Source organism: Apus apus, chromosome 14 (assembly GCF_020740795.1).
Source record: "Apus apus isolate bApuApu2 chromosome 14, bApuApu2.pri.cur, whole genome shotgun sequence".
In the NCBI taxonomy this organism is placed as follows: Eukaryota; Metazoa; Chordata; class Aves; order Apodiformes; family Apodidae; genus Apus; species Apus apus.
This window is the reverse complement of record NC_067295.1, coordinates 15,615,379-15,638,979: the sequence shown is the minus strand read 5'-3', so window position 1 is coordinate 15,638,979 and position 23,601 is coordinate 15,615,379. Positions and strand designations below refer to the sequence as shown.

Below are 23,601 nucleotides of genomic sequence, written 5' to 3'. Positions count from 1 at the left end.
AGAAGAAGAATAATTAATAATACAAAACAATGCGCCGATCCTGGGGAATCAGCTCCAATGGAAAACAGTCTATCTCAGATCTCACCAAAAAATGGGGAAAACTAAAGCAGGTATTTGCTGGTATAGTCTGTGGCAGCATCCCTCCCCAAAGCTCAGGAAGGAAGGTTGCAGGTTGTTCCTTGAAATACCAGTCAAGTCTGTGTGGATCAGTGCTACCACTGCATGATTCAGAGGTGGCTGTGGGGGCCTGAGAAAAGGCAGACTGGAAAAAGAGCAGGAAATCAAACCCCACAAAACTCAGCTGGAACCACAGCCTGCCCTGGGCTGAAAAGGGGGCACCCAGGAGGAGCAGTGAGGGCTAAGAGTTGAAAAATGAAAAAGCAAAGACACGACCCCCCCAGCTCTAGATGGTCCCCATTCCTGCAGCTGTGCCAGGCACATGATCCTAGTGCAGAAATCAATATTATTCACTGGAATTCATCTGACTAAGTAGTGACCTTGGTTCATTTAGTTCATTCCCTCTGCCCACCAAAGAGATCACAACTGACGACCCTAGGAAAGAATGGCTTTAGGGGAGGGTCTGGAACCCACTTGCACAAACTGGGATAAGAACTGGTGCTCTTGCTGGATTTGGGACCGTGTTCACAGTCACCAAGACACCATTGAAGTCCAGACAGTGCAGCTTTTTCTTTTTTTTTTTTTTCTTTTTTTGATGTGCAACCATAAAAAGCTCTATTAAATAAAACAGAATACATTTTAAATACAGAAGGATTAAAAAAGGGTTGAGGAGCACACAAAACAGGGCTGAAATGTGTGTCACTAGTCCATTCTTGCTCCACCATAAAAGGCACTGGAATTATGTCTTCCTATACTTGTGACATGCTGAGAAGTGTCCCATTCAATCCAATGCATTCGATGGCAATGAAGGTAAAACTGAGCAGGAGGAAAAAAAATCCAAACCCCAAAAGAAGTAGAACTTTCAGAGTCAATGACTGCATCTAAAAATGTCTCTCCAAAGAGTCTTCCTTCTCCTCCAGAGGGGAACATCAGGTGGTTTGTTAGATTCACCACACAGGAAATGTTAAATCCTCCACTTTACTGTAGCACAGTTTTATAGTACAATGGAAAAGTCACTCAAATGTCTTCAGAAAGCACTGGCAGTGCCTGAATAACCCAAGTAAATCCAAAGCAGGAGAAAGAAGCACCAGCACCTTTTATACCCTCCACCGGGAGGTAACTGGACTTGGAGGTACTGGGCAAACACAGGTGGGTATGGAAAAGCCAAGACAGTCAAACCACCTGAGTCTCCTGTGAGTTCTGGCCCCTGCCAGTGCCAGGGAATGCATGAAGGGTGGCAGCAGCAGCAACAAAACAAGTGCTACGAAATGCTCCTCTCCTTAGGGCACGGCCCAAGGTGCGGGACCGAGCTCCAAAAGCCTCTGAGCAAACTCCCCAAGGAGCTCCTCGTTGTGGTTCAGCCTCTCCAGTTGTCGTGAGGAAATGAGAAAAGAAAAAGCAAAGCCACAGCTGGTGTCCAGAGTTCCTGCTCCTCCTGGTTCATCCTATGTGTGCTCTAGCTCCCCTCCTTGCAGACGTCACAACTTGCGCTGCTGCGCGTTGGACCCTTTGCTGTGGAGCTGAGAAGCATCTGAAAGAGAAGAAAGCCAAGTGGGCAGGGGGCTGAGGACCAGCCCCATGGAGCTGCCTGCAGCCCAGCAGCCAGAGCTCTCTGCACACAAACACCTACTTGTCCCTTCCAGCACCAAGGAATCAGGGGGTAGGAGGACGTGCTTGGAGACATCTCAGCTGGGAGCAGCCCTGCCTCTGTGCAGGGTCCCAGGGAGCACCCAGGGCCTCCTGGGGCCTCCCAGCAGAAGCACCATGGGTTCAGCTTGCTGTTGACTAGGCTATGGCCTTCTCTAAAAGTCTCCCTACTGTGTGTCCCCCACCTAAGAAACCAGAAGTAGGTGGCACTGGCTGCCTTGCATCTCAAGGTGGTTGGAAACAACACGGTGGGTGCATGCACCTTTGCCCCTCATAATGAAGGCTTTGGGTGCCCACTGACAGCAACAGGAACCACAGGAATGTAACCCCTGGAGGAAGAGAAAGGAACAGACATGGAGGGGAACGAGAAGAGAAAATGCACTGAAGAGAGGAAAAGGAAGGGAGTTTTAAGGAAGCAGAAGTTTTCCAGGAGCAATCAGAACTACCACCAGACTGTGATGAACAAATGGGTGTAGTGAGATGTGCAGTGAAGCAGCAGTGACACTGAGCAGCACAGCAGCAGCTTCTTCTCCTGGACAAGGACAGCTCATTCCATGCAAGAGCTCAGCACAGGGGCATGTCTGAAGGCAGCAGTCAGACCCCCCAGACACAGGCACCTCCACCAGCAAAGGCAGCAGGGCCAGCACACAGGCAAGCACTGGAGGCTCCCTGCTCAAATGCTTTTTGATAAGTGCTGGTATGAGCACTTCCATGACATTAAGGTTTCCTTGCACTTGGAGCAACCTCCCAGCACACTGGAGCCCTCACAGCTTTCAGACAGAGCAATGTGGCTGTGGCCACCTGCTCACACAGCCACCACAGCTCACTCCACACAACAAATCAATACATTAAGATGATGGTGCTCATTTTAATAGCTACTGTGTTCTTCTACCAAACACAACTGGTAATATTCTCAGAGATGACAGCACTAGGCTCAACCTCCAACCTTTGTGTGAGAACACCAAGTGAGAAAGCAGGTCCCTGCTGAAGCTGTCTCTCAGTGGTCTGTTCTTCACTTATTCCCAGTCACCTTTTGTCTACCCACAGCTTCCAGCACTGGTTCCTGCCAAAGAGCAGCAGTCCATCAAAAAATGACTTTGTTATAAGCCCTATAAGCTGCAGTGAAGTGAGCACTCTACATTCCCTCAAATAATGGGACAGAGAACTCCTCAGTGACACAGAACACAGCTCACCCCCCCATGTTCAAACCAAAAATCAATCCTCTCACTCTTCTGAAACCATAAATTGACCAAGAGGAAGGAAGGGTCTGTCACACCAACTCCTACCTTCTTCTGCTCCACCACATCAGAGCAGCTTAACAACCTCCTCAGAGAGACTTCAGCAAAAGACAACAAATCCTCTGACAGCAACTCATCTTTCCTCAGCAAACAAGCAGGGTGCCCAGCAGGCAAGGGCTGTGTACCCCAGGACTGCTGGGGGAGCCCACCTTAACTCCAGCAGGTGACTCACACAGCTCATGGCCTCTGTGCCAGTGTTAGGCCAGCACATCCAGCCCCACATCAGGCTCACACTGCCCAGCAAGACAATCCCCACAGGAACAGGTACTGAGGCAGTGGCACTGAAGTGCTAACCAACATTTAATGAAGAAAGCAGAAATAACAATTAGCAATGGGATAAACAACTCCCTGAAGCAGATAAGCCTGATCTGCTGGCCCTGCATTTCCATTTCCCAGCTGCTGCAGGGATCCCCCTTGCTTCTCTCCTTCCTCCACAGTGCTACCTTATCTCCACACACAGCCCACCAGGCAGGACCCTGTTCAGAGCAGAGAAGGTGCTCTCCAGAAATCTTGTTTCATGTTTGTTTCTGCAGGCATCAAACCAGGGCAGGAACAGGCTTGACTGCAAACTCCTCTACGTTGCCAACACCAAGCAGAGCCCTCTCCACTTCCACTACAAACTTGTCTGAAGGAGATGTGGGCAATTAGCCCAGTGCACAGATGTGAGACATCCTGCCCTGACACACTTTCTGTAGGTCACCAGTAACCAAACTCCACAGAGCCAGAATATTCATTCCTGGGCAGCCCTGGCAGACAGAGCTTTAATCCTAGCAGGGTAGATCTTCACCACGACACAAGGAGCCAAGCTGGGTACCTCCAGGAGCCACCACTTGCTGCAAGCACCGAGGGCTCCTCATCCCAGAGGTGTTTGCCCTGGCTAACTAAACAGGGAAGGACACAGAGAGCTACACCTGGTGGTGGACCTCGGGCTTTAGCAACGACCACACCCTTTAGACAACAAGGTGAACAACCACTTTGCTTCCACCCCAGCTAGAGGAGGGACCTGCTGAGATGCAGGGTGACTCAGGAGGCAGAGGACAAACAGACCATCTGACAAGTTACCTGGCAAACTCTGCGGTAAATGAGTGGGCAGGGCAGAGTGTGGGAGTGGCGCTGCGTGGTGGGGGCTGGAGTGCAAGCCTGCTAGAAGACCTAGAGAGAAAAACAAAGAAAGGAGAGGAGAAAAAAAAAAAAAAAAAAAGAAAAAATACACACATTGAAGATGGAAACGAGCAGAGGAGCTGCAGCCATTAGCCCATAGCTCAGATTCCAGCTGCTGGGACTTCTGGGCTAGCTAGAGGGATGTGCCCAAGGTTCTCCAAACACAACTGCTGGAGATATAGATGCAGGAACTACAGCATGAAGCAACAGCAAGAGAGATGGGTTGGTCTGCAAGGGGTTAAGACAGCAGAGCATTGGAGCTCTTGTTATTTGACAGCACAGGCACAAGTAACACACACGTGGGACCAAAAGGATACTCACTGTGGCCAAGGCCATGGTGGAAAGTTCCTGGAGCAGGTCCTGTAACTATTGCATCCTTTGATACTCCTGCTTTTGGGGAGGAGTCTGAACTGAAGGAGATGACATGAAGAGGGAAGGAATGAATAGGAGAGATAATACCTAAAGGGGTGGAGCTCAGGGCAGTGGGCAGCTTTGGATTGCTGGACTTGTAGGATGGAGCCAGTACACTTAAGGAGGAAGAACTCGTTAGCAGCACAGCTCCACTAGTTCCTTTCTGAAAAGCAACAGAAAAGGTCAGTCAGGAGAAAGAAAACCAAGGCACAGCACCATTCACACCCAAAGAACCACTGCAAAACACAGAGTACTCAAGAATTCCTCCTTGTCAGAAGCACCTTCCCAGCCAGGGCCCAAGAGCTGCCAGCTCCTGAGGCCATGCCCAGCTGCCCAGGATTGGCAAACCCACTGCTGGATGCTATGCTCCTCTAAGTGTGACCATCCTGGATTTCCCTCTGCTGCTCCCTTACTCTGGAACTGTATCTCCACTTGGCAGAGGAAAAGCTAACACACTGCCTGTGAGTTCCAGGGAGGATGCTTCCTACCCACTTTGGGCAGCATATCACTGCTGACATTCAAGGCACCAGAGTTTGGTTCACCCTTCTACCCAAGAATGTTACCGGAGATCTCTCCTGTGGACAGAGACACCTTGGGGAATGCTCTTCAGCTCTGGGCTCAACCTGTGTACCCTGTCTGGCACTGAGCAGCTCATGTCTTTCAGGGCCATTTAAATAAACTCATTTAATTGCCCAGCTCTTTCCACACACCACAAAAGAAGGCAGGTATGAGCAGCCAACAACAAATTAATACAACAGCGTTCAGAACAATTACTTTGTTGCTCTAGATGAAAATGAAGGCTCTTCTATCATTAAATACAATGGCTGAATAACACAAGTCTGTTTGGGTAACCCAGGAGTCCTTCATGAGACATGACATCCCAATGAAGAGCAGTTTGCTTAAGTTGTTACTTTAAGCTGAAAATGAAAGCTTGAATTTGGGAGTGCAAGCCCCTGGCAAAGGCCAGGACTTCCCAGCCTAAGCAGCCAAGATCCAGACAGACATTCAAGACTTTCAGGATATTCTTTTGAAGTCATCCCTCCCTGGCAGGTCTGAACAGGTGAGGAGATGGCCCAGCCTGGGGTGACCGGCCCCGCTTACCGGCGCAGAGGTAGAAGATGCGGTGCTGCTAACGACAGCTGGCTTCAGGGAGGAGGTCAGCAGCTTGGCCACTCCTTGTGTGCCCCCACTGGAATCTCCATTGGAACCTCCAGGAGGTGCCACCAGAGTCAGCTTCTGGGAGACAGGTGTCTTCTTCACCGAGGAGCTGGAGGAGGGGCGGCTGGAAGCCTGCCCCGAGGAAGGGGTCTGGGCGCCGGGCAGCGCGGCCGCCGAGGAGCCCTGGTTTGTGGAAGCCCCAGATGAGGAGCTGCTGGATGAAGCCCCGTGCTTGGAGAGGGAACCAGAAACAAAAGGTGATTTGTAAGATTGTCCTGAAGAGCTGGAGCCACTCGAGTGCTTGCTTGTGTAGCTGAGAGATGCTGAGGACGAGCCCGGGCTCTTGTGGGAGCTGCTGGAGTTCTGGGCGCCGCCCGACGACGCGGAGGAATGGAAGCTCTGAGCTTTGGTTGATGACTTGACCTGCTGGAGGAGGGAACGCTGGGGCAGCGGGGAGGAGGACTTGGGGTTCTGCAGTTTGACAAAGGGAGCTGGGGAGGTGAAAGTTTTCTGGAGCTGGCTGCCTGAGTGAAAGACCTTCACCTGAGAACCCAGTGCTGGGGTGGAGGCCTGAGGCCCGTGGCTTGGCCGGACCAGGCTGTGGTGCTTCTGTTTAGCCTGGTGTGCATCAGGAAGGATTTTGCTGGGGGAGGCTTGGCAGGAGAGCTCTTTGTAATTCGAGTTCTCTGTCTTTTTGTCTTGAGAAGACTGGCCCAAGGCCAGAGCCTGCTCAGCCAGGAAGTTTAGAGGAGACTGGAGGGAACCAGAGGATGATGTAGGGGAAGGGTTGGACTTTGGAAATGTCCTTTTCTCCTCTGAGGATGCAAGAGGTGGGATCTTCTCTGGTGGAGGTTTTGGAGGTCCAGGAAGAGTAAAGTCAGGGCTCCCTCCTGCTCTGCTGTTCAGCACAGCCAGTTCCTTCGAGACTGCTTCGAGGGAGGAAGTGGGATTATGAATCAAATCCTCATCCAAGGAGTCATCCATGAAGGTAGCAGGAGCACCAGTGCTGCTGGCTGCCTGGGCTGTCCCAAGGGACAAGAGTTCTCTGGTTTGGGCACTGATGCCCAGAGCTGCTCCCTGGGGCTCTGAAGACACAGCCAAGGTGCTGCTTGAGTGCACGGAAGGAACAGAAACCGAGGCCTTTTTATCCGGCTTGCAGGAAGATTCCTGGAAGAAAATGACAAGAGGAGGCAGAGTCAGAAGAAGGGCAGGGTTTGCTGCTGGAAAAGGAAGGTTCCCAGTTTGGGGATAAAAGGCAGAATAGGTGTGTTCTGTGCTTGCCAGCCCCTCCCCTCCCTCCCGACTGCTGCTGCCATCAATTGTAGCTGCTGTCCTAGTTGTTTTTTCAAGCTCAACACTGAGCAGAGCTACTTTACAGTGCAACTTCCCTGTAGCTCATGTAAAGACAGAGGCTCAAATGTAGGAGTTACAAAGGCAAACACAGCTCCTGGTGTACATCAACCATAAGAACCAGAAAACAAAGAACTCACCTTCACTTTCACCTTAGTAGGAGCTATAACTTTCTTCTTCGCCCTGTTTTGAGGGAGACAAAAGAAACAAGGCTCACTGGCATGTCCCTGGGGAAGCAGCCAATTAGGGAGCACTCTTGGGCCCTGTTAATGATGATCCACTGAGTCTTTTGCAAAGAACAGAGGGAGCAGAGGCAGCATCTCAGGTTGCTAGGATTCAAAACACAGGACGTTTGGTTGCTGCTCTAGGAAGCCCCAACTCCCACAGAGGGGAATGAGCCGAGTCTTGAGGAGGCAGCAGAGCAGTGAAGGCACCAACAGACACATCCTGCAGCAGCTGCAGGACCAGGAGCTACCGCAGGAACCCACTACAGATACCCAGAAACTGGTGTAGAGACAAAGTGACACACTTTTTTTAGGTTCCCAGAAGAAGTCAAGGATGCAAAAGCATCTGCCAAATCATTTGGTCTGGTCAGATGCAGTCTCTGGTACAAGACATCCCTGAACTGCTGGAACGGTATGGCTGAGGGAAAGATGACTCTACACTCTATTTCATCCTCCTCCTCACTCTTCCCCTGGCTCATCCAGCACCAAGAACAGGACTGCCTGTCAAACAGACATCAGCCTAAGTCTGTATCACCATCTAGCACAGACTGCCAGCAAGATCCACGGGACCCTTTGGCATTAAAGCCCCTGCCCAGCTGGATTCCGATGGCTCTCGTGGTTTGCCACCCACCAGCCCGTTGCACCCATCTCCAGCAGGATGAGTCACTGCACTCCTCCTTCCACCAGGCAACAAGAAAGAGGGAATCCAGAATCCAGTAAGGACCCACTGACCAGGCAGCATCAATCATTGCTGGCATCACACTCCACGTTATCTTGATCTGCCTCCCAGGGACTAGCACAGAGGCCCAACTCCAGGCTGTTGAACAAGGCCAGGAGGCAACCTGGCAAAGTTCTTCTCTTTGAGCTTACTGCAAGGCTAAAGCTCCTCAGGAAGGCTGTCCCTGGGAGATGTCACACACAGCCAACTGCTCTCCTAGACTTCCCCAAAGGAAGCAGTGCCAGACTATTCTGAGGGGAGTCAAGGAAGCTCAAGTGCTCCTGCATGATCCCCCCAGGCCCCAGGGAACAGAAGTCACCAGTGACCACTCCAAGGGAACACTGCATGATACTCACAGGACTGATGTGAGGTGTCCATGTACACGCCTGCTCTCCTTAAACAGTGTCCTAAGAAGGGAAGAGAGCAATGAGAAGTGATATCCAGCAAGACCCAGTAGAGCAGCTGGGATCACTGGAGACAAGAGCTGCACAGTACAGCAGGGGACTTGGTGAAATTAAAACCATAGGGAGCAAAATAATAGTCAGCCCTTTTCCAGGAGAATCCTGAACTCCCCCACATGATTCCCTCTCAGGGGAGCTATGCTTGTGGGCACTGGAAAGGCCATTAAGGCAGTTGTTGGACAATAACTAAGGAAAAAGTTTTGCCAGCTCAAAAAACTGACAGCCAGCTGGAGAGGCAGCACCATCATTCAAGCTGGGTGTTGCTGCTGCCACAGATCATCCAAGAGCTGGTAAATCACCCAAGAGCTTCTCACCAGCTTCCAGAGAGAAAGGTTACCTCCCCCTGCCTCAGCACAGCACTATGGATGAGGAGCCTCCACACCTTGCCTGCCTCTGTTGCCATTGCAGCCCCAGCAAACAGCTGAGATGACTTCTGACATCAGCACATTTCTGCAAGGACTGACTGACCACAAGCCATGAACTGAGCTTCAGCCAAGCCCCTTTATTCCCCAGGCTGAGTAAACCACACAACACTATTTCACCTAAACCAGGTGCCAGTCAGCTGCCTTTGGTGAGAAGCTTAAAAACACACCTTCAGTGCTGACACGTGGGATATTCCTGTCCGCTACGAACCGCTTGACAAGGACTTTTGCCAACTTTTTTGTTTTAATCTTATATTTTGTTAATTGCCTTTTAGTGCTGAGAAAACAGGATCATGGCAGAGCCTCTCTGAACTCAGGAACAAAGATGCCACTCTGCCCATCTTCAAATTCCTCTCAAAGGTGAGCTTCTGTGACCATGGGGACACGGTGAATCAAGCCAGCTTCTCCATTCAATTGTTTACAGTCCTCCTAGTGTTGCAAATCCCTGCCATCTCCTTCTGTGTGGCTGTCAGTCTACCCTCTGTCTTTAAACCAAAATTCAAAGAGTATCTGAAGTTGGAAGAGACCCATAAGGATCATCAAGTCCAACTACATCCAGTCCCAGCAGGAGAACCCATTGTTCTGGAGCCTCTGGAAAGCAACCAAGAAAACCAGGTGTAGTCAGTCATTCTGTAGCTAACCCCACTGGGAGGCCTTCCTACCCAAGGACTGGGTGAACACCTGCATGTCCAAGAACAGTTCCACCTACAAACCAGGGGGCAAAGATTATTATTTCCTTCTATTCAAAGAGAAGAGTTTTTAGAACTTGGCAAGCTGAGCCCCTCAAGCTGGTAATATCTCCATTAACTAAAGAGGAATCTGTCCCCACCTGTTCATGCCACCACCCACCTCCCACACACATGCACATTTCTCCACCTCACATGCACCTGCAGTAAAAGGCCATGGACTTTTCTGAGTGGATCTGTGATTTGCTACTCAGATTTGCTGCTCTTAAGACATGGCACCTCCTCCTTCCTTTAGGTCCCACAAAACCCAGAAAGCAAATTCAGCAGAGAGAAGAGGACAGTGCTGCCCAGCTCTTTAAATGCAAAGAGGCAAAGATTCCAGCAGGAAGACTGTGCAGTTGTCATTTCTTTAAAACTACTGAGCAAACCAAAGCAGGCCAGAAGCTGAGGCCAGTCCCAGCAGGATGACCCTTCCAGTTTGCATGGCTCCCTGCAGTTGCCAGCTCCATGGCATGGATGACAGAAGGTGTAAAAGACCAGGGAACAGTGGAGACACCAGATAGGGTAAGGAAATCCACACCAAATTCCTACTTACTCCGCTGACTCTCTGATGTGTCCAGTGCAAGTCTGAAACCCCTAAAACTTTCTGCTTTGGGAATACTCTAGGGTTTGGGGAAGACTTCCCAAAGTGGCTGAAAAATCTGTTCTTGGTGAGACAGATTAGAAAATGACCCTTTGTAACACAGCTTCAGGAAACCCCAGGCCTGGCAGCCTTGCCTCAGTCCCAGGTCTACCCTGCAACTTGTCCCTGCAAGTGGCATCCACCAGAGACCAACATGGAGTTTCCTTCTCTGGACATTCCAAACCTGTCTGGATGTGTTCCTCTGGGATCTGCTGTAGGTGATCCTGCTCCAGCAGGGGGGTTGGACTAGATGATCCTCAGAGGTCCCTTCCAACCCCACCACTATGTGACTGGGGGACAAGACTACTCAGCACTGTCATTCACAGCCTGGACAGGAGCACAGATACACTCTCAGTAAGTGTGAGGGTGACATGAACACAGAGGCAGGGCTGACACTCCCAGGGACCTGGACAGGCTGGAGAAAGGAGCCAAGACAAACCCTGTGAACTGCAAAATAGACAAACACCAGGTCCTGCAGCTGGGGTGGGATAACTCCACATGGCAGCACAGGCTGGGCACCAGGTGACGAGGCAGCAGCCCTGCAGAACAGGAGCTGGGGTCCTGGTGAGCAAGTGGAACATGAGCCACTGCTGCCAGGGGTACTGCTGAGAGCCAACTACAGACTGGCAGGTAACAACAAGAGCACAGCCAGCAGTTCAAGGGATTATTTCCCCTCTGTTAAGCACTTGTGAGGTCACACCTGGACACAGCACCCAGCTTCAGGGTCCCCACAATGCAAGAGTGATGGTGACAAACTGGAGACAGTCCAGAGCCACTGTGGTGGCTGAGGAACAGGGACACATGACATACCAGGAGAGGTGGAGGGAACTGGGGTTTGCTTAGTCTGGAAGATGAGAAGACCAAGGAGGGAGCTAACAGCAGTCTTGCACTACTTTAACTGGAGCCATGAAGAAGGTGGAGCCAGACCTTTCTGAAAGGTGCACAGTAAAAAGTAAAGAGAGGGAATATTCAGTTCAGTGCAGCAAGAGAAATCTGATTGGAAATAAGTAGAAAAGATTTCCTGAAGACTGATTAACTACCAGAACAGGAACCCAGAGATGCTGTGGTCATCTCCATCCTTGGAGATTCCCAAAACTCCACAGGACAAGGCCCCGAGCACTCAGATCTAACTGTGACCCAAGCCACTCCTTGAGCAGGGGGAGGACTAATGACCTTCTGAGGTCCCTTAGGACAAGGAGTCCCTGGAGTACAACTTGGTGCTTGCTCACCTGGCCTGCATCCAGCCTTTTGGCCAAAGGGGCTTCACCTCTCCTTCTAGGAAGGTCTTCACATAGTCCTCTAGAGACTGAGCCTTATTCTTGTCAAGGTCATAACCATCCAACTTAATCTTCACCAAGTGGCAAAACAGCTCCCTGAAGAACAGGAAGATTTCAAATACAGTTATGTGGATACCCTTTCCCCAGGTGGAGGGAATTCTCTTTATCCAGGGTAGAATGAAGAGGCCAAGACACACCAGGCTCTGCAGAACACCTTGCTAATAAAACCAACCCTGTGCTGGCTCCCCTAGAAACAGGAAGGGAAAGGCATGTTCCCTGCTCCATCTGTGCACACACACCCACGTGCCAGGGGAGAAAAGCCTTGTTACCCCTTCCCACTGTCATCTCCTGGGACAGCAGAGGGGAGAAACCAGTGCCAGAATCCCAGGTGGCACCAGCACCACAGAACAGAGACTCTGCAGAGCCGAGGGCGGTGGGAAGGCAGGCAGATCAGCCCTGTTCCAAACCAACCCACCATCCACGGAGCAGCACCCCAACTGGCCACAGAATCAGGTCAGAAGGCAGCAGGAGGGACTCTCCTTTGTCACTCTCCCCTTCCCTCCACACTCTCTTCTTTGTCAGACCCTGGGTGTCACAGGCAGCAAGACCCATAAGCTTCAACTGCTTCCACCACCAGAAACGTTCTTGCTCAGAGGCTGCTCGGGAGGATTTCAGTAATTTTGCCCATTTCCTCCTTTCCAAAAGATTTGTCCTTTTGTTGTTTTTTTTTTTTTGGCCTCTGCACAGAGGGTTCCTAGCACTTCTCTCACAGTGGCCTGTGCCTGAAATCAGCCTGACTTTGCAAAGTATGTAAGGGTGAGACTTAATAAATGCAACAGTGACTTCCAAGAACAGCACCGTGCCAAGAACCTCCACGGTCTCTTCCTACAGACCATCAGAGCTGCTCTGAAAACAAGACACACCTACCAAAATGCTCCACTTCCAACTCCATAGAATAGGACAAGTCACAGAGTCACTTCATATCTAAATGATGCAAACCTGATCTCATCACTCCATTGAAACTTCTTTCGTGGTCCCGTGACGCGCTTCCCTCCCTTTTCTTCATCCTCATCATCGTCAGAACAAACCCGATCTCGCTGGTCTTTGTCCTTTTCCTCTTCCAGCATCCTAAAATGGAGACAGGGATGATGAGGAAGTCATTACCCTGAGCTTCAAAGATAGGACTGAGTATCTGCACAACACAGCCCACAGGTCTCAGCGGTCCACGAGAACACCCACATGGGAGGAGGAGCCTAAACTTCTTGCTAAGGGTGTGAGCTGAGCAACGTGCTCAGGGTTCAGAAATCTCCCACTACTGTGCAAGACACCATGGGAATAACCCAGCCCAGCTGTTCCCAGACTGCCACGTTCCCAAAGACACACAAACACTGAACTGAAACACTGAAGCCAAGTCCTGGTCCCATCAAGGCTGCTGTATAGTTGGCATCTCCAGCTATGGCACAAGGAGAGCACACAGCTTGGCTGGGCCAAGCAATGCCTGTCAGCAATCCTTGGCTGCACAACAAAACTCCACGAGAGCAGCCAACAGGTCACAGGGAGCCTGCTGAGAAGAGCTGCAGATGCATAACGAGCACATCAGGAACTTACTTGGCAAACTTGGCCTGAGTGTGGGCCTGGCATTCCTCCTGGTACTTGGCCATCTGCTCTGGCATGGCCCTTCCAATGGCTTCCTTTAGCTTCTGCAGAGGTTCCTTCAAGCGGCCACCCTGGAGCAAGCACAGAACAGACTCCAGTTCCACACGGTGTCTCCCAGCCCACACCCCCCAGTCTGGCAGGTTCTGCACCCACCCCACCAGCTGTGCTGCCTGAACCCTGCTCACTGGAGGACACCCCCCAGCAGGGAGGCACCCACCACGCTCTGAATTGAGGGCTGACAGGCAGAAGGGCAGGGCTGAGCTGCCAAAGTCCCTCACCTGCTCGTGGAGATGGAGCTTCCGGGCTCGCTTGGCCAGAGTGTCCTTCCTGCCCGGGAAGAAAGCAGCCAGGTGGGCCAACAGCCCTGAGCGCACCTGGCTCTGCAGCTCCCGGCTCTGCAGCTCGATGCTGGGGAACAAGACAAACACAGCGGTGACCAGGGACCTGCCAGGCCTTCTCTAAGCACCATCAACCCAACTCTGGTGCCACTGGGGCAGCTGGAGGCAGGGAGAGAAGGAACAAAGTACAAGCCACACCACAGGATGCTTCCTTACATCGGACACTCAACGGGCTCAAGCCCTTCAGCCCAACTCAGCCTTTTAATCAAGTCTCAGAGGATCTGGAAACAGAACAAAAGGGTCTCCGAGGCCTCGTGTGTATTGCAGTTCTTCCTGGACACTGAAGGGCAGGAGCATCAGACAATGATGTCAGATACTACCCAGGTCTAACTCAGGATTACACAGAATCAAACCTTATCCCATGGGCTTGACCTTGCTTCCCAGTGAAGAGGTTAGAGAGGTGTGAGCCAAACCCATCTGCACTGTCATACACAACTCGGAGACTGACTTTTTTAAGGCACCTCTCAGTGTTGATAAGAAGTGTAGAAACCCCCAACTGATGCTACACAGCAAAGTCCTACAGATCCATCTAAAGCTCCTCTGGAAGTGGTTAAAGTTACCAGCTGAACAGTTTGGGACTGTTGGTGCTGTCAGCCCTGGAATGCTGGAAGGTGGTAATCACCACTTGAAACAAGAGGGGAAAAAAAACCTCCCAAACTTCCCTTTGGCAATTTCCTTCCAGTGCCCTGATAAACCTTAATGAAACGAAAGCCTGAGTGTAAGGATGATTACAGTGTGATGATCACAAAGCTGGTGCATCCAGCAGCCCTCTCCAGGCACTAGGAGAAGAATGAAGCCATCATCAAGGACCAACACTGCCGTGTGATAATGGGGTGACTGGAAAGCACAGGGCAGTAATGGAGCTCTTCCAGTTTGCCAGATGAACACAGCAGCCTCATCCCAGTTGAAAATATGCCACCCAGCATGTAATTACAAAGGGAAGAACATGCCTGACACTTCTGACAGGGAGGGATTTCCCTCTCTTGTATCAAGGTGCAATCACAGGTCAAGTGACCCAGTTTAAGTCCACAGATGACCCAGAGAGCAGGAGGCCTGGAGACATCCTTTCCAACATTTTCCTACCTCAGTTGTACACTGTATTTCCACTGAAAGCCACTTCCAGGAGACTTTCCTGTTACCCTAGGCATGTTCTGTTCTTCTAAAAGGACACTCCCCCAACTCCTGCTAAACCTGCTCCTGAGTTTACCAAAACCCCTCTGCGTCATCTTCTCCTTTCCCAGTCTTCCCTCCTGGAGGCACTTACTCCAAGATGATGTTGTTGATATCCTGAGTGAAGAACCTCTGTCTGCCTTCTCCTTCTGCAGCTCTGGCAGCCTAGAATAATAAATTAAGTTGTTAATGCAAATAACACAAGGCATCACCAGCTCACAGACACAGAGGGCCACAAGAAATCAAATGGTTTTTAAAGCATTTCAGAAGACTGTCAAACAAGGCACAAGTTTCATTCCATCAAACTCTGTTCTAGGTACCTGCTGTAGAAGGGCTAAAAGCTGCCACAATTGACTGACAGAAAGGAGACTGTGTCCTCTCCTCTTACATCTCCTCAGCTGAAGTCCAACTGGACTGGTGAGACCATATCCTTCCCCCAGACCTTCCCATTCTGGATTCTCCTGTCCAGATGCACTAGAGTCACCAGAGTGCACTGGGGTCACTACACTGAAGATGATACCACTTAATGGGGCAAGGGAGATGGCTTGGTGGCAACTGGCTTCTTTGGCACCCTTCCCGTGGGGAGAGGGGACAGTTTTGGGACATGGTTTTAACTTAGGTTGAGTAAAATTAACATAGAGCTTGTCCCTGGAACAGGAAAGATCATCCTAGTCACATTTAATGAGGGTCAGGGATTCTTATCACCAGGGTTTCTAGACCAATCTGGACACCAAGACAAGAAAGCAACACAAAGAGCAGTAGCCCCAGGGGATATATTATTTCCAATCAACACCATGAAAGCTAAAAAGAAAAAAAAAACAAAACCAAAACCTGTTCAGAAAGGTTCCTGAGCTATGACTGCAGCACACACAGCATTGCCCAAAAATCACACCCATGGAAAACAAACCCAGCAGGAAAATCATTCCAAGAGATGAACGAGATAGTAGAAAATTCAGTCCCTTCTGAGTGGGGATGTAAACAAAAACTGGGATTCACCACAAGGCACCACATCAAGTGATGCCTTTCATGGGAAAGGAGACAGGAGAGAAGGGTGTGATTTTGAAATTCCCTGGTTTAACACTCCAAGGGTGAGGCTGGTAAGTGATTAATTTATGCCCAGAAGGTGCACATTCCTCTCTGTCAGCAGCAGGTCACAGGCAGCTGCTGATACCAAAGGAGAAGACTCAATGCTAAAGAGAATCCTCAACAGGGAAATTCTTTTAGGAAGGAGGGGGTTAAAGTCAAATCAGTTCAAGTAGAAGAGGAAATGCCTGGAGGCTCCTTCTAACCCAGGGGAGGCTCCCACCTGCTGGGATGGAAGAGACCTGGCTCTGGGACAAAGCTGTGGCACCTCTCTATTCCCACCTCTTCATGTCCCAACTGCCCCAGAGGCTTCAATTTGTTCAATCTTGAATTTCTCCTCCTTGGTTTATTCACTGAACACACACAGCCCAGCAACAGCCACAGCATCAGGAGAATCTGGGGGCAGTTTGCTGTTGCACTACCTTGCAGCAACATAACAATTAACTTGGTATCTCAGGAGCCTCCACGATATTCCCCTTGAACTCAGACATAGTTTGGGAACAGCTGCTTCAGTGTTTGTCTGCTAACAGCCTGAAGAGCAAACAGAAACATCCACACAAAGAGCCCATTCACTTTTATCAGCTGTAGCAATATTTTGTTCAATTTCTCCTTCTCCTCCCTCTCCTCCCCAGCTCTACACACACTTCAAACTTCTCAGCACAACAGTTATCTTCAGCAGGAGCTTATCTCTAGTAACAGGAGTTATTAAGCAAGAGATGCTTAAGTTACAGGTGCTCTCAACTGCTGTGCCCAGAAGGCAGAACACACAACACGACAGGAAGTCTGAGAGTGCTGTTGACAACTTAAAATCAAGAGTTTAAAAACAACACTTGGAGTAGGAACAAAACATCTCAGCACTGGTTTACGGGCTGAGGGTGACAGCCCTCACACCAAAGCAGCCCCACAGCAAGCCTGACAGCACAGTAAGATAGGCCAGGAGAGGGATCCCTGAGCAGCACCCAAAGCTTTCCCACTTCTCAAGAGCCACACTTCACATGTTGGAGAAGAGGGGCAAGTCCACAAGAGTCCAGCTGCAGGAGGAGCTACTGCTGGAAAGGCATGGGATCACCCTTCCAGAAATTAATATATTCCATTGCCTAAATGGTGCCCAACACTGAGACTGGTGTGTATTCCAGCTCAGAGCAGCCCTGAGGTTTAATTTAAACATAAAGAAACTTAAACATAAGTTAAACATTAAGAAAAATCTTCTTTACTGGGAGAGTAACAGGCTGCCCAGAGAGGCTGTGGAATCTCAATCTCTGGAGACATTCCAGACCCACCTGGCGTGTTCCTGTGGGATCTGCTGTAGGTGACCCTGCTCTGGCAGGGGGTTGGACTGGGTGATCTCCAGAGGTCCCTTCCAACCCCACCACTCTGTGACTCTACGTTAGAGATGGGAAAAGAACCCAGATTTCCAGTGATGTGGCTCCACCGTGGGAGAGGCCAAACTGTACGCAGGCTTCAGTGAAGGCACCTGCCTGCACATGCCATGGGAAAGGGTTCTAACAGGTCCTCAAGCCCCATCTACAGGGCTTTTGAGGCCTCTCACACTGCAGAGCAGGTCAGGCTTTCCAGCTGCACCCACGCAACTTTGCATACAGAGCCCTGCAGGCCACTTCACAGCCCCTGCCCAGGTCACCACAGCACATTCAAACTGTGAAGGTGGAGTTTGTCCTTCAGCCTTGTTCCCACTTCAAGTTCTTGTTAAACTGACTTTGGAAATTACCTCTTGCATCAAGTCCACCCTTTGCCAAGAGGTAAACAAGCCAGGCTGAGGGGTGGGTACCATGACATTCAGCAGATAACAAGGCCAAGGACTTTGACACTACCTGACAGCCGGGAGCTCAAGAAAGTGACCCGGCCAGCAGAGACAACCGAGTGACAGGAAGGTGAGATCTGACGTGGCACTACGGAATTTCTCCACCAGAGTGTGCTCTGTCTCTGGAGGAAGCCACACCGAGCCAGCAAGAGCTCTTTCCCCTCCAGCCACCACACAAAGCTCCTGCCCCGCAAGGCCCTGCCCTACCTGAGCCAGTTCTTTGATGCGTTTCTCCAAAGGGGCTGGCAGCCCTTCGGGGAGGGACGGCGGCTGCTTGAGATCCTGCTCCAAGCCCATCCCAACAGGGTCGCTCCCATCCTCCCCCTCAGGAAAGGGGCTCCCATCGGGGGATTCGCTGAGGAGTCGTTCCAGATCCAGGTCAGTTAAGGAGTCCATGGCAGTGGCTGCCTGGAGCAGGTCGTTGTCACTGGCATGGCCAAAGAAGGAGAGCAAAGGGTCAGGCGTGGCCTCTGCCTCCCGCGGGGCTGCAGGTTCTGCTGGTGAAGGAGTCGCCACTTTCTGCTCGTCATCTTTTTTCTTCTGAGCATCCTTCTCCTTCTGAAACTTCTTCAGCATCTCCTTGACACTGAGAGCACCCGAGTATTTCTTCTTCTTCTTCTCCTTACTTGCATTTAATGCTGTGAAGCTGTAAACAAAGTACGGAGGAGGGAAGGGAACGGACATGAAGACAGGATGAGGAGGAAGAAACAAGGATTCTTTCCTCCCAGCTCACTTCAGCCTTATGAATCAAGCCCCTGGAAGGTCTCACCCCCCTCCCCAGTTACACCAGGAAAAATATTCTTAAGGTGCTGCTGCTTGTTCAGCCTGGATGAAAGGCTGACCCTCCTCACTGCAGAGGTGATGGAGCTGAAACCAGCTCCACTGAGCTCTGCCCTGTGTGCATTATTCCAGCAATGAAGACTGGAAAATGCACAACCAGTGCAGAGGAACTGAAGCAAGAAACAATGAGCATGACAGCAGCTTGATGCATTTTGCCTATTAAAACCAGGAGAGGAAATTCCATTTCCTTCTCTTCAGGCTCTCCAGTCCCTATTCCCACTGTTAGTGCCTCAACAGAGCTCCAAGAAACACCAACGTTTCTGCTGGCCCTGCCCCTCCTGGCTTGGACACCTGCTGGGGAGCTCTGCTCCTTCCCTCAGCCTCAACTGCCTTTTTTTCTCCCACTTGGGAAGCAATGGGGCTTTGCCTGGTGGAGTTTCTGAAGCACGTGCTCAACCCTCCCCAGTGCAACAGGTACTGCTGCAACCTGACAAATGACACAAGCCAGAGTTCCCTCCCTCCTTACCCAGCTTTTGGAAACTTGGACTTCTTGGATTTCTTTTCTTTGTCATAAGAATCATCCTTCTTCTTCTTCTTCAGTTTTTCACCTCCATCTTTCAACTTCCGCTTCTGGAGAAAGTTAAAACAAAGTCACAATCAAAGTCTCTCCCACAGCCCCTGAACCACTTGGGACCCTCTCCCAAGGATCTGAGAACAGCTCCTTCCCACTGGACACATGAACCCAAACCCCAGACATCTGTCACCACACTTCTGGCTCAGACAGTCTGCAACACTGCCCAGCTTTTACACTAGAGATGCTCCCACCCAGACAGGGCAGGATCAGCAAGTGCTCCTGCCCCTTTCAGTCACCTCACTTAGGCAGTGTGGAAGCAGGGCTGTCTCCAACAGACACTGGTTTCCCACCAGAGTCACTTCTCATGCAGCAAATCCACCAAGCTCTAAGAGAGGAAATACTTGAGAAAGGGGCTTGCTGACCTTGGGACACTTCTTCTTCTTCTCTTTTACATAGTCATCTTCAGACTCGGACGCTTGCCGAAACTGCAGAGTTCCTGAGTTGATGTAAAACCCTCCATACTTGGTGGTAAGAGAGGCTGGAACGAGCTCATCATACTGGAAAGAAAAGCACAAGCTGTGGGCCCTGTGAGCTTTGTGACTTGATGCTCCAGCTGAGCTGCTTGGAGGAGGCAGCGGGACTTGTGCTGCCCCACCAGCAGAGGGGCTGGGCACTCCTGCCACTGCCCCAGGAGCTCTCCTTGCCCACCCTGGCACACTCCTGATTGCACACAGGTCAGGTTCCCCCCAGGTGCCTGCTCAGCCCCCCCAGGCAGCTGCCTTGAACCCCCTCACACCTGCCCCAGCACTCACCGCTTCAGAGTTATCGATGAACGAGTCGGACTCATCGTACCCATATCCCATATCAATCAGGTCCTGAATTCGGTCCTTCCTTCGTTTCTTGCCTCCCTAAACAATAACAGATTGACAGAGTGTTCATCCCTCCTTTCCAGTCACTTTGCGAATGGCCCCGAGACAGGGACACTGACACTGGCTCCAGTGCAGGAAAGAGAACGAGATCTTTTTTGCTCCCAGCAGCAGCAGAACCAACCCAGTGGTCACTCACATCAGCCTGTAACCCCAGGATCTGGGGAAGGGGCTGGAGCACAAGCCTGAGCAGGAGCAGCTGAGGGAGCTGGGGGTGTCCAGCCTGGAGACCAGGAGGTGAGGGGAGACCTGCTGGCTCTGCAGCTGCCTGAGAGGAGGTTGGAGTGAAGAGGGGATCAGGCTGTGCAATGAAGTTACAAGTGACAGGACAAGAGGGAACGGCCTCAAGTTGCACCAGGGGAGGTTGAGATTGGATGTTGGGAAGAATTTCTTTGCCCAAAGGGTTGTCAGGCATGGGAACAGGCTGCCCAGGGCAGTGGTGGAGTCACCATGGAGGGACTTATGAGCCACATAGACACAGTTCTGAGGGATAAGGTTTAGTTAAGAATTTGTCAGTGTTGGTTGACGGTTGGACTCTGTCATCTTTAAGATCTTTTCCAACCAAGGTGATTCTGTGAATGAGGGAAGACACATCAGTGTCTCTCACACTGCCCAGAGCAGCTCTGTCCTCAGGGCAAACACACCAGAATTGGCTACAAGGCTTAGAAATTACTTTCTGCTGAAGAAAATGACATTTTACAAATGACAGTCAGTTGTTTGGAACTACAAGGGAGAACCTCATTCCCTTTAATCCCTCTCATCTCATCTAAGAGCATCTTGGAACTCTTCTCGTGGGCCACAGGCCCAGGACAGGAACACTGAAACCAGCCCCCTCCAGCCCTGCTGCAGAACAGGAATGGGAGGGACAGGGACCATGGAATAGCACTGGCTGGGAGGGGAACAGCCTTGCTCCTCCTCAGGGATAAGGGAACAGAAACAAGACAAAACATACATATTTTTCTTCAAACTTCCTTGCAAGAGCCTCCACTTTATGCCTTTCCTTTTCATCATCATTAAAGGGATCAATGGGGTCTTTCTTCTGTAGGAATAAAAGAGACAAAGCCATCAGGATCCATCCCTGCATTAAAGCCCTCCCCAGCAGAAGCTCAGACAAACCCCCCTTCAGTGCAGTATTTAGTTCAGCCCCATTTAATATCTTCACCAATGACACAGACAGGGGAGTGAACTGCACCCTCACCAAGCTGAGTGGTGAAGCTGGGACCCCTGAGGGCCAGGAGGCATCCACAGGGCCTTGGGCAAGCTCGGGAAGTGAGACTGTGTGAACCTCATGAAGTTCATCAAGGCCAAGTGCAGGATCTGCACGTGGGTTGGGGCAACCCCAGCACTGACACAGGCTGGGTGGAGAATGGGTTGAGAGCAGCCCTGAGGAGCAGGACCTGGGGGTGATGGTGGGTGAGAAGCTCAACATGAGCTGGAGCCCAGAAACCAACCCTGTCCTGGGCTGTGTCACCAGCAGAGTGACCAGCAGGGCCAGGGAGGGGATTGTCCCCTCTGCTCTGCTGAGACCCCCCTGCAGGACTGGGGCCAGTTCTGGGGTCCCCAGCACAGGAGGGACTCAGGGCTGTTGGAGTGAGTCCAGAGGAGCCACAGAGATGATGTGAGAGCTGGAGCAGCTCTGCTCTGGAGCCAGGCTGGGAGAGTTGGGGGGTTCAGCCTGGAGAAGAGAAGGCTCCAGGGAGACCTTAGAGCACCTTCCAGTGCCTGAAGGGGCTTATGAGAAAGATGGGGACAAACTTTTTAGCAGGGCAGGACAAGGGGTGATGGTTTTAAACTAACACAGGGCAGATTTGAACACTCAGGATAGTTCTGTACATGCCTCTGCTTCTCCTGACTCCCAGAACAAAACAAACTCAGCAGGAACCACCCCCTGCCTGCTGAACAGGTCTGAAGTGCAACAGTAAAAACGAGCAGAATCCCATTAACTTTCCTCTCCTAGAAAAACACCCTCAAGACAAAGTTCTGAAGCCCCAGAAGTCCGTGCATGTTGTATCCTGAGAAATGGCTTCAACAGACAAACAGCTGTCAGGGAACACTGGGAAGCACAAGGTCCACCTGCCCCAGGAAGAGAGGCCAAGCACCAAGGGGGAAATATTCCCGTGTAGTAGAGCAGGGGCCCCAGAAAGACCCAACCACCAGTCCCAGAAGCATCTCTGCTTCTGATGCTCTTAGGAAAGAGCTGCTCACAGCTGCTGGCAAGCCCAGTGACAGGTAAGCCTGGGGCGACAGTGTCCCTGAGATCAAGCATTTCCAAATTAAATAAGCATCGTTCCCCACGTGGGCACTTACTTTGTCTCCTGAAGAGCCACCTTTTCCTTTCCCTCGAGAACTCTTCAGAAGATCCGGGTAGAAAAATTCTGGACAACGTTTGTGGTCGGGCTCAAAGAGGGTGAGCGTGATCCGAACAGCTGTGGCAGCTGGCTCAGAGTCCTGGGGCTGCTCTGCATCCTCCTTCCGAGACCTCTTCAAGAAGCTGCTGCTCAGGGGACCCTGGAGAGTGGTGAACGAAACCCTGTGGGGCTCCGTCATGGCTACAGCCACCTCGTGCCAGTCCTCAGGGCACAGTGCCCATGGCCTCAGGTAAGCTCTGCCCCAGCTGCACCAGCACAGGTTTCACTGACAGGCCCGGTGGTAACCGAGGACGTTGAAAGTGGAACAACTCCTGAAGTTTTCTTGGGAGGTGCCAAGCTCCTGCTGCTCAACGCTCGCTGCAGTCGTTGAAGGGAGAGAGAGAAAGGAAACAAGAAGTCAGGAGGAGAATTCCCTGCAGCAGCAGCAGCCCCCGGGCTGTCCCTCCTGCCCTCCTCGCAGCTCTCGGCTCCGCTCCCGAAGGCTGAAGGGAACCCAGCGCCCCGCCAGCACCCCGGGCAGACCCGCCCGGGCCAGGGCCGCGCTCCGAACGGCAGCTCCGCCGCGGCACGGAGGCCGGCACAGCCCGGGCCGCTCACCGGCACCTCCTCGGTGGTCTCTCACCCCACCCGAGCCCTCCGCGGCCCTGCAGCCGCCCCCCCCCTCCCCTCCCCCCTCTCCCCCGCCGGGAAGGGAAGCGCGGAGGCTCCGCTCTCACAGCTCCGCCTGAAACACCGTTAACCGGGGACGGGGGGTGGGGAAGAGCGAGCGACCCCGACCCCTGCACCCGCGGCGGGGGGGGTCGGGCGGAACGCAAGGACTCGCTGAGCCTGCGGACGGATCCGCGGCCGCGCTGGGGGGCACGGGGCGGGGGCGGGGGAGCCGGGCCCGGCTGCTGAGAAGACACCGGGGCTCGGCCGCGCTGTGGAGCGAGCGGGCCGCGGGGCTGAGCGACCCGAGCGCCGGGGCCGAGGGGGGGGCTGGCGGGGCCGAGGGGGGGGCTGGCGGGGCCGGGGGGAGGCAGGGACCGGCCGGGGGGGGAGCAGGGACCGGGGGGCAGGGACCGAGGGCAGGGACCGGCCGCCCCCCCCCCCCGCTCACCGCTCGCCCCCGCCCGCCGCCTCCGCGCCCCGCTCCACGTCACGTGCGGGGGGCGCTGCCCTCGCGCCGGCGCCGCGCGCCCCGCGGGCCAATCAGCGCCCGCCGCGGCGGTCAC

At 52.2% G+C, this 23,601-nt stretch overlaps 1 protein-coding gene across 5 annotated transcripts; it reads right to left on the bottom strand.

Moving 5' to 3' along the window:
• Positions 1-683: 683 nt before the first annotated feature.
• UBN1 (ubinuclein 1) lies at positions 684-23,523 on the bottom strand. 5 transcript variants are annotated; one of them, XM_051631898.1, is made up of 18 exons: positions 23,487-23,523; positions 22,326-22,744; positions 20,971-21,057; positions 19,905-20,000; positions 19,515-19,649; positions 19,045-19,148; positions 17,946-18,384; positions 14,931-15,001; positions 13,547-13,676; positions 13,221-13,339; positions 12,612-12,740; positions 11,565-11,708; positions 8,441-8,491; positions 7,283-7,325; positions 5,736-6,959; positions 4,545-4,797; positions 4,125-4,214; positions 684-1,648 (listed from the first exon to the last, which is right to left on the bottom strand). In XM_051631898.1, the coding sequence occupies exons 2-18, from the start codon at positions 22,563-22,565 to the stop codon at positions 1,596-1,598; spliced, it is 3,408 nt and encodes a 1,135-aa protein (XP_051487858.1). In that variant the 5' UTR covers positions 22,566-22,744; positions 23,487-23,523; the 3' UTR covers positions 684-1,595. The 5 variants fall into 5 exon arrangements, with proteins under 5 accessions (XP_051487858.1, XP_051487860.1, XP_051487859.1 ...); XM_051631900.1 differs by lacking the exons at positions 4,125-4,214; positions 23,487-23,523 and having other exon boundaries at positions 22,326-22,892; XM_051631899.1 differs by lacking the exons at positions 8,441-8,491; positions 23,487-23,523 and having other exon boundaries at positions 22,326-22,892.
• Positions 23,524-23,601: the final 78 nt, after the last annotated feature.

What these genes read in the sequence shown, in the direction of transcription:
- UBN1 (XM_051631898.1), bottom strand. Translation starts at nt 22,565, where the DNA reads ATGACGGAGCCCCACAGGGTTTCGTTCACCACTCTCCAGGGTCCCCTG. An exon ending in AAAGGCTGGATGCAGGCCAG is followed by an intron (nt 8,492 to 11,564) that starts GTGAGCAAGCAC and finishes TTCCCTTCTTAG; the next exon opens with GACACTGTTTAAGGAGAGCA. An exon ending in CATCTTCTACCTCTGCGCCG is followed by an intron (nt 4,798 to 5,735) that starts GTAAGCGGGGCC and finishes GTTGCTTTTCAG; the next exon opens with AAAGGAACTAGTGGAGCTGT.